Raw genomic sequence first — 14,193 nt, forward strand, 5'->3', positions numbered from 1 at the left:
AGTGCTGGGATTAAAGGCATGTATTGCTGCCACCACCACCTGACTTATATCCAAAATATTTTTTTTTCAGTAAGGTATAAAAATAAAAATCATTTCTGAGCACTAGGCATACGGCTCAGAGTTAAGAGCCTGTGAAAGGCCCTGGGTTTGATCTCCAGTACCATGAAAAAGCAAGTTTGGCTGACTAATTAGCAGGAAAACAGAGTCAATACAGAATATAAAATACTTACCAATGATTTCTGACCCATCATCTTCCACATCAGAGAGTTCCATGTCTTGCACATCACGGTTATCTGTCACAGGCTCAGGTGTGGCAGATTTTTCACTCTCCATGGCTGGTGACTGCGATTCCTCACCTCCCATTCCCTGAAACGGAGACTCAGAACCAGTTGGGGAAGGAGCATCCATACTTGGAGAAGGAACTGGCGATTCCTCAGGATCAGGAAGGGTTGACTTCAATTGATCCAACTTCTTCTTTAAGTTGTTTACTCTGTTAGCGAAGGTTTTATAAGCCTAAGTAAGAGAGGGGGAAAAAAAAGACATTATTTCTCTGAAAAAAACGAACACCCAGCCACCATTTTGACTATGATCACATTTACTCGTTATTAAAAACAATGAAAACAAAACAACAATATCATCATCTGTTGAGCACAGAGTAGTCTGGATATCTACTTGTGTTCAGTGAATATTACAACCCAGTTATCTGAGTTAAAAATTTGTTTTTGTTTTTTTGGGTTTCTCTGTGTAGCTCTGGCTGTCCAAGAACTCACTCTGTAGACCAGGCTGGCCTCAAACTCAGAGTTCCACCTGCCTGTCTCCCAGTGTTGGAATTAAAAGTTGTGAGCTACTACTGCCCAGCTTTCCACACATATACACATAACCCTCTCCCCCTCCTTCCCTTTCTATATGTGTACACATGTATATATGCACATATATATTATATATAAAATAACTCAGACATTTATTTTGGGGGTGGGCATGCAGTTACGTAGGTGTCACCGCACACATACAGAGGTCAGAGGAAAATTTGTGGGAAAGCTGGTTTTCTCCTCTCACGCTAGTCCCAGGGACTGAATGCAGGTCATCAGGTTTGGCAGCAAGTGCCTTTACCCTCTAAGCCATCTCACCAGCCCCCAAAACTATTATAGTCTATATACTGAGCCATATATGTTTTACCCATATATATTTCTCGTCTTAGTTTTCATTTCTATAACACTGTGAACTCCTAAAAATAAACAAATAAACAAACAAATGAATGAAACAAGGAGGAAAAAAGAAACCATCAAGGCATGATAAGCAAACAATCAAAAGCAGAGGGACCGTTACAATAAGTTACTATGGTAACCTACGCTGTCTAGAGGTTGGAGGAAATCACTTCTTGTTATTTGAAGCTGAAACCTTTAATTAAAACATTCTAGGGAAAAAAAGAAAAAAAAAAGAAGAGGAAAAAACAAAGAAAAAAATTCTAGGAAACAACTGCAGGCTTCTCTTAAGGTCTACCCCTATGAGAATAAAGTCCCCAAACTTCCATATGTTTGTGTTTTCTCTTTGTGAATATGCATGACTTGGGGGGAGGGGTCATTATACCTCCCCCTCAAGAAACCTATTTCGCTCTGGCACCCTGAATCAGCAAATCCTTGCTTTTTTGATCACTTGTATGTTAAAAATTACAAGAGTACTTCTAGTCATTCATGGTACTCCAGCTTTTAAAAAAAAACAAAACCTCTACAGCTGGGCAGAGGTGGTGCAAGTCTTAAATTCCAGAACTTGGGAGGCAGAGGCAGGAGGATCTCTGAGTTCAAGGCCAGTTTGGTCTACAGAGCAAGTTCCAGGACAGGCTCGAAAGCCACACAGAGAAACCGGTCTTGAGGGGAAAAAAAAAACAACTTTGTAACAGTCCAAATGTATAAGGCACTATAGAAAGAATATAAATATCACACACACACAAAAGGAAAAAGGGGGAAAACGAGAAAGAAATACTAATGCACAATGGTTAGGATGTTTATGAATGTCAGTATCTGAGGGACTCATGTCTTAATCTAATCAGCACTTTTTACTCGCTATAATGTCTTGTATAAGGAAACTAACTATTCAAGAGTAATTTCTTTATGTGTCTAATGTCTAATGCTTATCCTCAGTGTTACTCACCCTATGTAAAAAGTATTTGACATACAGTAAGTATTCAATATAAAATAGTTGCAATTACTTACGTTGGCCACCACTTTCACTTCCTTGTACTGTGCTTCATAGAAAATTCCAGCATTTTCTAGTGCTTCTGTTAGGGAGGGCCCGTTTTTCACCTGTTTATCTAATCCATTCACAAACTCCTCTAGCTTTGAACTCGCTTCTTCAAATTCTTTGGAAAACTTCTTTCCCCCTGTTTTATCTAAAAGAATGGAGAAAATATTTATATTAAAATTAGAAAAGTAAAAACATTAATCTCAGCCACGTGGTAGTGGCGCACGCCTTTAATCCCAGCACTCCGTAGGCAGAGGCAGGTGGATCTCTTGAGTTCGAGACCAGCCTGGTCTACAGAGTTAGTTTCAGGACAGCCAAACAGAGAAACCCTGTCTTAAGGGGAAAAAAATATTTTGAGTAAAATTCCTTTCCATGCAACAGTTCTTACTGTTCTGTGGCACTTTTCCTGCTGCGTTAGCGGAAGGTTATCTTTATTTTGGTGTGAGACTATGTAGTCAATGCTGGCTCCAAACTCACGGTCTCCTGCCTCAGCCCCCGTGACGAGAGCCCTAGATGTGCTAGAATGTGCCACCACATCTGTTTTCTAGTGTGCGGTATTTCTTGTCCCAACTTTAAGACAGAGTTTCAATAAATTGTTCAGGTTGTCCTTCAGTGACTGATATTATAGACTAACAGTTTTACCTTTAAGACGTTAAACCAACACCTCCCCCGTGAGACACACACACACACACAAACACAAACTTGTGATTGTTCCAAATGAAGGTGCCTATAATAAGATAAAGTTCACCCGAAAGAGTTATTATTTTTCTTTTTTTTAAACATTTATTTTTAGCCAGGCAGTGGTGGTGCATACCTTTAATCCCAGGATGAGGGAAGCAGAGGCAGGTGGATCTCTGTGAGTTCAAGGCTAGTCTGGTCTACTGAGTAACTTCTAGTACAGCCAGGGATAGACAGAGAAACCCTGGTAAAACAAAACAACAACAACAAAAAGAAAAACAACCAAACAAATTTATTTTTAAATTTTATGTGTATGGGAAAGTGTTTGCATGTATGTGCACCACATGCAGGCCCTTGATGGCCTGAAACTGGAATTACAAGCCAATGGCGGTGAGTCATCCAGCATGGGTACTGAAAACTGAATTCAGGTTCTCTGGAAGGATAGCAAGTGCGCTTAACCACCGAACGACCTCTCTAGCCCCATCGGTTACTTCTTTTAGCCATATTCGTCCTTAGGAATATCATATGAAGCTCCATTCTCTTTACCTGTATCTACTTTCTGTAGTACAGAAGGTTCTAACATATGTCTCTCATATGAGAAGCCACAGTTCAGAGAAGTCAAGTCATCTCATACAGTATTCACTCTTCTATGAAAGTGTCCTTAAAATTCAACAAATGCTTCTCTTCTAATGCCTGCTGGAACAGAGCTGTGGATGGATATGGGCATTCATTCTGTCTTTGCCTTTCCTTAGCTATGCAACCTGAGTCTACTAATCTCTTCATGAGGCCTGTTTTCTCATGGGTATAACAGAGCTTTATAAGATGCTTCCAGGTTTTGATTGAGATTAAATTAGATGGCCTGTGTTCAAGTTAAAGTATGGTGCAGTGGACAGGGATAATATTCAATATTCAATGGATAATATTCAAGTCACTGTGATTAGCAAGTATAATATCACTTATTCTGTCAAGACTTTGTGTTTATATTCAATGGACACACCCTTAGAGATATTACAGAATAAAAGCCCAAGCATCTTCATCTTTGGTGACTAAATACACATTTATGTATTTAGTAAATTTATGTCACTGTTGTAGAACATGAACAGACGCTAAAAGTACCATCTGGGTTGCTGTGAACTATTTAAAAACAGTGTGCACTGCTTTTATTCCTGTCCCCATCATGGTTTAAGTATAAAGCCTTGCAAAAGGCAGATATTAGGGTTAGCTACAGGTACATGGCTGGTTTTGTTTTACGCGAAAGTGGTCTTGTTCTAATTTATGATCTATTCCCCTTCTCCCTCTTTGTAGTCTCTAGCTGCAGTGGTTCAACACAGCTACTCCGTTCTTTAGAGCATGTTCTAACTTTATGTAGATAATGCAGGTGAACAAGCTAGATTGTTAGAGGCAAAAATGGGAACATTAAACACCACAGTGCTCACTAACAGCACTATGATTTTGCTATAAAATGTGGATTTTCCTCTTTGGGGAGAAAGCTTATAACTATTTTGTATGGCTTATCTGGAAACTTCTATGACTTTAATCCCAGCACTCTGGAGGCGGAGACAGGCTGGTGAAACTCTGAGCTTGAGGCCAGACTGCTCTACAAAGTGAGTCCAGAACAGCCAGTTTACACAGATAAACACTGACTCAGAGAACGAAAAAACAAACAAGGAAAGAAAAACTTACGTCCTAGTAAAATATTGTTATTCCATAAATAATTAAAGTAAAACATGGTACAGAAAGGAACAAAATGGACATAAAAATGAACAGCTAACCATCATTTATTCATTATTTCAAAAACATGCATCAAGCACAGATGTGTAATTGTTCAAGCATTAGAGTATAGAAATCGTCAAGTAAAAGATAATCTCTGCCGGGCGGTGGTGGCGCACGCCTTTAATCCCAGCACTTGGGAGGCAGAGGCAGGCGGATCTCTGTGAGTTCGAGGCCAGCCTGGTCTACAAAGGGAGTTCCAGGAGAGGCTCCAAAAAGCTACAGAGAAACCCTGTCTCGAAAAAAAAAGAAAAGAAAAAAAAAGATAATCTCTGATTGTAAGAGGCTTATCTTCTAATAAATTATGAGTATAATTATATAAAATCATAATATAAAAAAGGAGAAAACAATAGAGCAACCATACTAAAGAATATACTCAAATCCATTAACCACAAAGGGGAAACAAAACTGTTTATATCTAATTCAATATAATAAGAAAGTGAAAAGAGCAGGAATTTAGGGGCTGGAGAGATGGCTCAGTGGTTAAGAGCATTGCCTGCTCTTCCAAAGGTCCTGAGTTCAACTCCCAGCAACCACATGGTGGCTCACAACCATCTGTAATGAAATCTGGTGTTTTTTTCTGGCCGGCAGACATACACACAGACAGAATATTGTATAATAAATAAACAAATAAAGATCCCACCCAGAACTAGGTTTAAAGTTCTTTTTATGGGGCAAACTTTGAGCTTTTTTTGTTGTTGATATTGCTTTTTGTTGTTGTTGTTGTTTTAATAAAACAGGTCTACTCTGTGTAACTGTGGCTGTCCTGGAACTTGCTTGGTAGACCAACCTGGCCTTGAACTCACAAAGATTCAACCACCTCTGCCTCTGGAGTGCTGGGATCAAAGGTGTGCACCACCATCACCTGCTTACTTTGAGCTACTTTATTTAAGGATGTGTTTGTTACCTTTTAAACACTTGAGAGTTTCTGTGCTGCAAACATCCACTCTCATAGTTGACAACTGTTTCTCCTTCAGTTCTATCTGATCTTCTGATCGTTTGTATGTCAACAATTCTTCAATGAGGGCCTGAGACTGAACACAGACCACAATCAATTCTCATTCATAAGATCAAATATTCTCTCCCCTAGATATGTAAGACTAATGACTAAAGAAGCCCTAAGAGGAAAAATAAATTTTTTTACTTTTCCGCAGACAACAGAAATCAATCTTCAACTCCCAATCAAAAACCATATTCTTAATTACATACTTATTTTAAAACTTACTTTTAGTTCTTGAAGACAGTTTTACTATTTAGCCCTTGCTCCACAGATCAGGCTGACCATAAATTTGTCCCTGCCCCCTGAGTGCTAGGATTAGCCTTCACAACCGCAATCAATAAGTAATAAAAACAAAACCAAAAAAAAAAAAAAAAAAAGAAAAAAAAAACCAAAAAACCAAAATTTTTATTTACATTAAAAATGTTGGGCTGGAGAGATTAAGAGGTTAAGAGCACTGGCTGCTCTTCCAGGGGTCCTGAGTTCAGTTACCAGCAACCACATGCTAGCTCACAATCTATAATGAGATTTGGTGCCAGAACACTACATAATAAATACATAAATAAATAAATAACTATTAAGAATGTTTTTATCTTCTAATTTAATTTTCATTCTGTACATATGTGTAGGCGCACAGCACCATGGTGCACGTGTGGAGATCAGAGGATAAATCTTCAAGAGTCAGCTTTCTCCTTTCATCACGTGAATCTCAGTTATTAAACTCAGGCTTGGTGGCTATCTACCCAGTCCCTAATTATTACAGTTAATTTACAGACATGGGGTTAACATCGAAACAAAAGCCCCTTACACCCTCCCTAAACTTAATTATAGTCTTGTGCTGCTCTAAGAAAATTTTAAGTTTAGTAGCATTAAATTAAAGAAGAAGGCTCCCTGGTAACATACACTAAACACACAGCTTAGCTGGCAACAGATGTTCTACACTGTTGTTTCTTCACTAGGAAAACAGACAGAACTCTAGGTAATCTAATCCTATTCGGATTCCCCATGTACACATGGGCAGAAATAAATATGACTGGAAACTGTGACTTCAATGGTGAATAAATGATCTTTAGTATACTTAAATTCTGGAACTTACTCGAAACTCAGCAACTATCTTAGATTTGAGAGCAGCTTTTGGATTCGTGGATGCTGTTGAATGAAAAAAAAATCAGTAAGAATCCAACACAAAGACTTGACCAAATCCAGGAAAATCTGAGATGTAGAGTTAAGGGTGTACTTTGCAAACATACGGCAGTCATGCACACATAAATCATAATATAATCCTGCAGCAAAATAATTAGCTATGAAATTTAAATACTCCTAAATATAACCAATAGAAAAACAAACTATTTAGATAAGTCTAACAACTTACCTCCAAAAGACTTGTTAAGTCCCAGAATTAATGATTTGGAGACACTGAGGTAGATACATGAAGCACCGCCCTCTAGTCTCATCAAGTGTAAGAAAATCTCAGTATCTCAATGTAAGAGTGTCCAGAAACAAGACATCCAATTAATCCTGAGCACTGGCTGAAGAAAATTATTTATCAACTTCCATCTGGCTAAGTTTAGATTTTTGTTTTTAGCTGACTCAGTTCATAGCAACAAAAGATCTAAATGCATTATCACTGCAATTGAACTTTGGTCAGACTGATGGCTTCCGTTGTTCCTAAGCATGCAATGTATGATCAAAGGGATGACAGAGGACTCCCTTAACCATGATGAGTAAGTATCATATGCTTGATGGAGCAAAACATCCCAACTCTCTTGTTTCACCTCCCACTTCTCCACTGTCCTCCACCTTGTTCCCTCCAAACCTTCCAGTCTCTCGACAGTCCTCCGTTTGCCCACAACAGTCTATAACATGCAGCATTCCACTCCCTTGATATCATGCTGGGGAAATAGGACAAACACAACAGGAGCTCCAGATAGAGAATGAGTTTCTGGCCAAAATTGGAGGCCCATGTCTAATCTGGTAGAGTGTATCCCCAAATCTGAAGGCTTTCATGGCTCCCAGAGAAATGCTTCTTAATGCCTAGTCTCCTCTTCAGCTTTGTGGTGTAAACCAGCCGCCTCTAACTCCGCACATCTCTGAATGTGGAAATTAGCCTGGTACTATCAAGCTTTTTTTTCTTCTTTCAATCCCCCAACTACTCTTGGATCTTCGCTCAATTAAACCCTTTTTCTGCATTTCCTCTGTTTAACAGTAGTTTTTAAAAGAAGTAACTTCATGCTGGCTTGATTAGTCTAAGACTGGGAACCTCCCAGGCCTAGAAACACAGGCTTGCCCATGGTTTATGCCAGGTACGGTGTCAAAAGGTCTACAGTTTCTTCTGCTCCAAAAGGAGGAGGTAATTTTATATTAGTTGAGATTTTGTTCCTTACTTTGTGATTTCTTCCACTGCTTATTCGGTTGTTTGTTCAGATTTTCTTTCAGCTGCTTCTGAGTTTTGAAAGTGGTACCTGGAAAACATTGCAGTTTTTGCAGTCTGGCATTATGGGAAGCTGTTCTGTCTGTCCACTTCAGTGCCAAAGATGTAGCAAGAAAAAGGTAATCCAAGACTGTGTAGTTTCTTTCATTTTTTTCTTTTATTTTTATAAAAACAAAAATAGACAATACCCACCAAATCTAAGAAGCTATTAAATAAATGTAATTTCTACAATTAATGAAACCCCCAGTTCTGAAAGAGAATAAGGCAGAGGCTAAAAATAAGTTTCTTTTGAACAGACCACAAACGTGTATGCAGGATTCAACAGCTTCTTAGAAGGTGTTCTTTTAAAAGCCAATTTCTAGTGAAATGATGATCATGGCAATAATTATCATGAACTTCTTCTATTTGGTGGTTTAATAACATAAATCTTATATATAAGAACTAATTTACTTAACACACACATACACACACAAACACACAAAGAATAGATATATAATTACTGCAAATTGAAATCAAATGGAGCTTAGAGACTATACAATTATGTTCACCACCAAGCAACTTAAAGATGTGAAACCATGCCCAAACTTCCCCAACAGTAGGAGGACAGAACAGTATTTACCAAACATAATCAATGAATAGTAATATTTAATGAAAGCAAACACAGAAAAATAACCAGATGACTATAGTCATTTAACATATTTACTGTTTTTAGTCAGCAGAAACAAAGGTCCAACTACCTATCCCAACCAATTTAATTAAGTCCAGATAGTCATATTTTTATGTATTTAATTTTAAACAAATCAGGCCAGATTCCTTTACCACTTTAGTATTATACAACAGGACTGGACCTGTGGATACAGACAGAATTGCAAAGACTGACTTTTAGGAAAGAAAAGGCACTTACTTAAAGCTTCTCTCAATGCCACAATCATGTCTTCTGGGTACACATTTCTATCTTCCCAGATTTTAAAGATTCGCTCTATTGACTTAGAGACAGATGGATCCCTAAAAGAAAAGTAAAATTTACAAATACTGAGCTAGAGATGGCTCAGTGGTTAACTGCATTGCCTGCTCTTTCAAAGATCCTGAGTTCAATTCCCAACAAACATATGGTAGCTCACAACCATACATAATGAGATCTGGTGCACTCTTCTGGCATGCAGGCATACATACAGGCAGAATACTGTATAAACTAACAAACTAACAAGCCGGGCAGTGATGATGGTGCAGGTACTCGGTGATTTTGAGGACAACCTGGGCTACAGAGTTAAGTACCAGGACAGGCTCCAAAACTATACAGAGAAACTCTGTCTCAAAAATACTAATTAATTAATTAGTTAATTAATTAAAATATATAAAAATATTGACATATCCTCAAACTAGAAATCTGGGAATAAAGTTACCAACAACTTAGTATCTAGCAAATTTCTTGTGTTATTTTTTTAGTTTTGTTATTTATTTTATTTAAAAAAAGAAAACAAACTATCTTTTTCATTTTACATAGCAATCCCAGTTCCCACTCCCATCCCCTCTCTTTTCTCCCCTCCCCCATCCACTCCTCAGAGAGGATAAGGCACATTGCTTTGGGGAAGGTCCTTTTTAATTCTGAGAAAAGATCTACTATTCACTGCACTTTATGTGCTTTGTCTGCATGCACACACATGGGCCACGATATCTCTGAGTTAGAGCAACGGATGGTTGTGAGTCCCATGTGGATGCTGGGAACCAAACCTGGGTCCTCTGGAAGGACCAGCAAGTACTCTTTACTGAGCCAATCCTCCAGCCATATGTATGCCTTTAAATGTTTATTCCTACATTACTTAATGTTAAAGAAAATTACCGGGGCTGGAGAGATGGCTCAGTGGTTAAGAGCATTGCCTGCTCTTCCAAAGGTCCTGAGTTCAATTCCCAGCAACCACATGGTGGCTCACAACCATCTGTAAAGAGGTCTGGCGCCCTCTTCTGGCCTTCAGGCATACACACAGACAGAATATTGTATACATAATAAATAAATAAATATTTTAAAAAAAAAAAAAAGAAAAATTACCTTACTCAACACTTTATCAATGACAAAAATGAGGCTACAGATATATAGTAAACATTGTGATACATGTAGTGTGTATACTCACGCAGACACTGGTCTGCCCACACATGAAGTGTGTATACTCACACAGACACTGGTCTGCCCACACATGAAGTGTGTATACTCACGCAGACACTGGTCAGCCCACACGTGTAGTGTATACTCACACAGACACTTAAATGGAGAGGGAAAAAATGGTATTTATTTATCTTTGTTTTTTTTGAGATAGGGTCTCACTCTGTATCCTTGGCTGGCCTGTAATTCAATATGTAAACCAGGCCCTGAACTTAGAGTCACCTCTGCCTCCCAAATGCAGGGATATAAAAGCATATACCACCATGTTCGGTATAAAAAGAAATTTAAGCCAGGCATTGGAAACCCACACCTTTAACCCCAGCACTGGGGGGAAAGGCAGGTGGTTCTCCGTGAATTTGAGGCCAGCCTGGTCCACATAGTGATTTCCAGAACAGTCAGGGCTACACAAAGAAACCCTGCCTTTAGCCGGGCAGTGGTGGCGCACGCCTTTAATCCCAGCACTTGGGAGGCAAAGGCAGGCGGATCTCTGTGAGTTCGAGACCAGCCTGGTCTACAAGAGCCAGAGAAACCCTGTCTCGAAAAACCAAAAAAAAAGAGAAAGAAACCCTGCCTTTAAAAAAGCAAAACAAAGGGCTGGAGAGATGGCTCAGTGGTTAAGAGCACTGGCTGCTCTTCCAGAGGTCCTGAGTTCAATTCCCAGCAACCACATGGTGGCTCACAACCATCTTTAATGAGATCTGGCGCCCTCTTCTGGTGTGCGGGCATACATGGAGGCAGAATGTTGTATAAATAAGAAATAAATAATCTTAAAAAAAAAAAAAGCAAAACAAGAAAACAACCTCCCACCAAAAGAAAAAAAAAACAATTTTTTTTAAAGGAGGAGATTGTTCAAAAAAGCAAAAGTTGATGGCATTATTGTGGGGTAGTCTTTATAATCCCGGCATATGGGAGGCTGAGGCAGAAGAATCATGAGTTTGAAGTCATGTTAATTACAGTGAGAAACACACCTTAAAAAAGAAAACAAGGGGGCTGGAGAGATGGCTCAGAGGTTAAGAGCACTGGCTGCTCTTCCAGAGGTCCTGAGTTCAATTCCCAGCAACCACATGGTGGCTCACAACCATCTGTAATGAGATCTGGTGCCCTCCTCTGGCCTGAAGGCATGCATACAGGAAGAACCCTGTATACATAACTAATAAATAAGTCTTTAAAAAAAAAAAAAAAAAGAAAAAACAAGGGAGAGCAAGGCTGATGACTGGGACCCACAGGGTGAAATGAAGAATTAACTCCTGAAAGTTGTCCTCTGCCCGCCACATGCACGCTGTGGCGTATGTACACACATACATAAATGTGAAGATAAATCAAAAACAAAACAAACAGTGCTGGAGAGAAGACTAAGTAGTTTAAAGCACTTACTGTTCTTGCAAAGGACCTGGTTTGGTTCTTTTCACCCACATGGAGCTTACAACAGTCTGTAATTCCAGTCTGAGAGGATCTGGTGACCTCTTCTGGCCTCTACTAGCACTAGGGGTGTGTATGTGTACACGTGCACGCGCGCGCACGTGCTCACAAAGCATTCATATACACATATAAACTTTAACAAAGCTAAGAACTGAGAGGAAGCAGAGTAACAGAGCACTGGCTTACCAAGTGCCCATACAGAAGGCTCTGACTTCCATCCTTAGCACCAAAACAAAACAGAACACGAAACCCAAAATAATTGTACTAGGATAGAAATACTGGGTTTGTCTTCCTTTTAAGGTTTACTGAAAAGTAAGCATTAATCAACTCCACACTACAACACATGTTCTAAGAAGAGGATTCCAGCCTGATCACATACCGCCATACATGCAAGCAAAATATACATAACATGTATATGCCTATAACATCAGCAACTAGGATGCTGATCTCCAGTTAAAAGCTAGGCTGGAATATATATAGCAAGACTGTGCCTTTTAAAACAAAATTTTTATAAAACACTAACTCTGATATTTTCTAGGGGGTTATTAACTGGAACAAACAAATGATACTTCCATTTTTTCTACACATACACACATTTGTTTTGTTTGGTTTTTAGAGACAGGGTTTTTCTGTGTAACTTTGGCACCTGTCCTGGAACTTGCTCTGTAGACCAGGCTGGCCTTGAATTTACAGAGATCCGCTTGCCTCTGCCTCCCGAGTATTAGGATTAAAGGCGTGCACCAGCAATACCCAGCTTTCTCCTATTTTTATGCTGAGATTCTTTCATTATTTAAAAAAAAAAAAAATCTGTAAGTTGAAGAACACTAAAAATTAAATTACAAATGAGTACAGAGAGAGATGAAGAATTGGATTCCCCCCCTTTGTTTTTTTTGTTTTTTTTTTTTGTTTTTTGAGACAGGGTTTCTCTGTGGTTTTGGAGCCTGTCCTGGAACTAGCTCTTGTAGACCAGGCTGGTCTCGAACTCACAGAGATCCGCCTACCTCTGCCTCCCAAGTGCTGGGATTAAAGGCGTGCGCCACCACCACCCGGCTTTTTGCTTTTTTTAGACAAGGTCTCATTGAATAGCCCCAATGGCCTCAAATTCAAGAAATCTGGCTGAATCTGCTCCCCAGATGCTGGGGTTAAAGAAAGTGCTACTACTCCTGGCCATGAACAAAATATTTTATTTGGATCTTGAAATATGCACAATTATTCAAGTTCTTCCTTTATGAGTAGGAAAGAAAAGAAAAATTTTAAATTTTCTTAAATCCCAAAGTACAGTAAAGATTTACTTACTTCACTAGAGCAGCCGCTTCGGGAAGCACATCAGCAAATGATTCGCGGAATATGATTGCATTTTTCCTTTTACAATTCTGTATGACATCATTGGCAAGATAAAAGAGATTTAAACGGTGGGGATATGTAGCTGGAGATGAAAGACAATAAAAAAAAAGTTTTTAATACTTGGTGAAACTTGTTCCAAATATACTGTTTGCAAACAGCTAACTTTTTAAATTACATTTAATTATCTTAAGCTTATGAGTGTTTTGCCTGCTTGTAGGTATATCACAAACCACGCAGTGCCCACGGAGACCAGAAGAGGAATCAAAGCAGTCAGTGCTCCTAACCTCTAAGCATCTCTCTAGCCCCAGTTAACTGTTTTCATATGAACTAATTATATGAATGGAATAACAAATAAACAATTAACTAATGGATTAATTTATCAAATGTACTAAAACCCTAAACCATGAGGTTAAATTTCTGCTCAGGTACTCTTCAAGTAGACCACCTCACTCTGTAGATGTTTGGCACTAAAGGAAAAAAATTTTCTCCAATTATTTGTGAAGACACAAAGAGAGAGACAGAGACAGAGAGTTGAATGAACTCAACTTGTTACAAAGATACCAAGCACAACACTGAATTCTAATCATATATCAACCGTGTAAATAATGTTTAATAGTATATTATACACAAATCCCTAAATCAACCAATCTAAACACCACTCACATTAACACCTAAAAATCCAAGTCTTCCCGTTTACCGGTTATTTTAATTTCCTGAGTGTTCTGGGGATAATTTGACTTCATATATACATAAAGGTTAAGCTTTTCCAAGGCTCAACCTACCTAAGGTTCACTGTTACATGCTGGGCAATTACAATTCCAATATTCACATAGATGACCTGTGTTTCTACAGTTCCACGGGTTCTTCAATCTCAAATTCAGTAACTTCTAAGATCTCTCCCATATTGCTTTCTCTTCAGATAATCTCCTACTCCCATTACACTGGTTCACAATTTCATCAGACATCAGTTCATTTTCCAACTCCTCGGTCTCTTTTAAGATTCACTTATTTCTATTAATTCAAGAGTATTTGATACATTATTTAAGTTACTCTTATTAAATCCCTCATTTTCTTTTTCTTCTCTACCTAATTTAGTTTTCTAGAACATGCATTCAAAAAAGTCCAAAATTAGGATTAGTCTAAATGAATGCTTTTATT

At 38.6% G+C, this 14,193-nt stretch overlaps 1 protein-coding gene across 10 annotated transcripts in view; it reads right to left on the reverse strand.

The window, feature by feature from the left end:
- Nucleotides 1–14,193, reverse strand: part of Rprd2 (regulation of nuclear pre-mRNA domain containing 2) — a 59,999-nt gene that overhangs the window by 21,945 nt on the left and 23,861 nt on the right. For 6 of the 10 annotated variants that reach the window (XR_009058552.1, XR_009058550.1, XM_057793108.1 and 3 more), the window contains exons 2-8: nucleotides 12,988–13,117; nucleotides 9,019–9,119; nucleotides 8,068–8,145; nucleotides 6,780–6,832; nucleotides 5,594–5,720; nucleotides 2,211–2,386; nucleotides 231–513 (exon numbers count right to left, since the gene is read on the reverse strand). Coding sequence is in view for 7 of the 10 variants with exons in the window: in XM_057793108.1 (XP_057649091.1) it covers nucleotides 231–513; nucleotides 2,211–2,386; nucleotides 5,594–5,720; nucleotides 6,780–6,832; nucleotides 8,068–8,145; nucleotides 9,019–9,119; nucleotides 12,988–13,117 (948 nt within the window). In the remaining 3 variants the exon portion in view is untranslated. The remainder of the gene's footprint in view (nucleotides 1–230; nucleotides 514–2,210; nucleotides 2,387–5,593; nucleotides 5,721–6,779; nucleotides 6,833–8,067; nucleotides 8,146–9,018; nucleotides 9,120–12,987; nucleotides 13,118–14,193) is intronic. The other 4 variants (XR_009058551.1, XM_057793110.1, XM_057793115.1 and 1 more) reach the window with 1 other exon arrangement.

This window comes from Chionomys nivalis, chromosome 18 (genome assembly GCF_950005125.1).
Source record: "Chionomys nivalis chromosome 18, mChiNiv1.1, whole genome shotgun sequence".
In the NCBI taxonomy this organism is placed as follows: Eukaryota; Metazoa; Chordata; class Mammalia; order Rodentia; family Cricetidae; genus Chionomys; species Chionomys nivalis.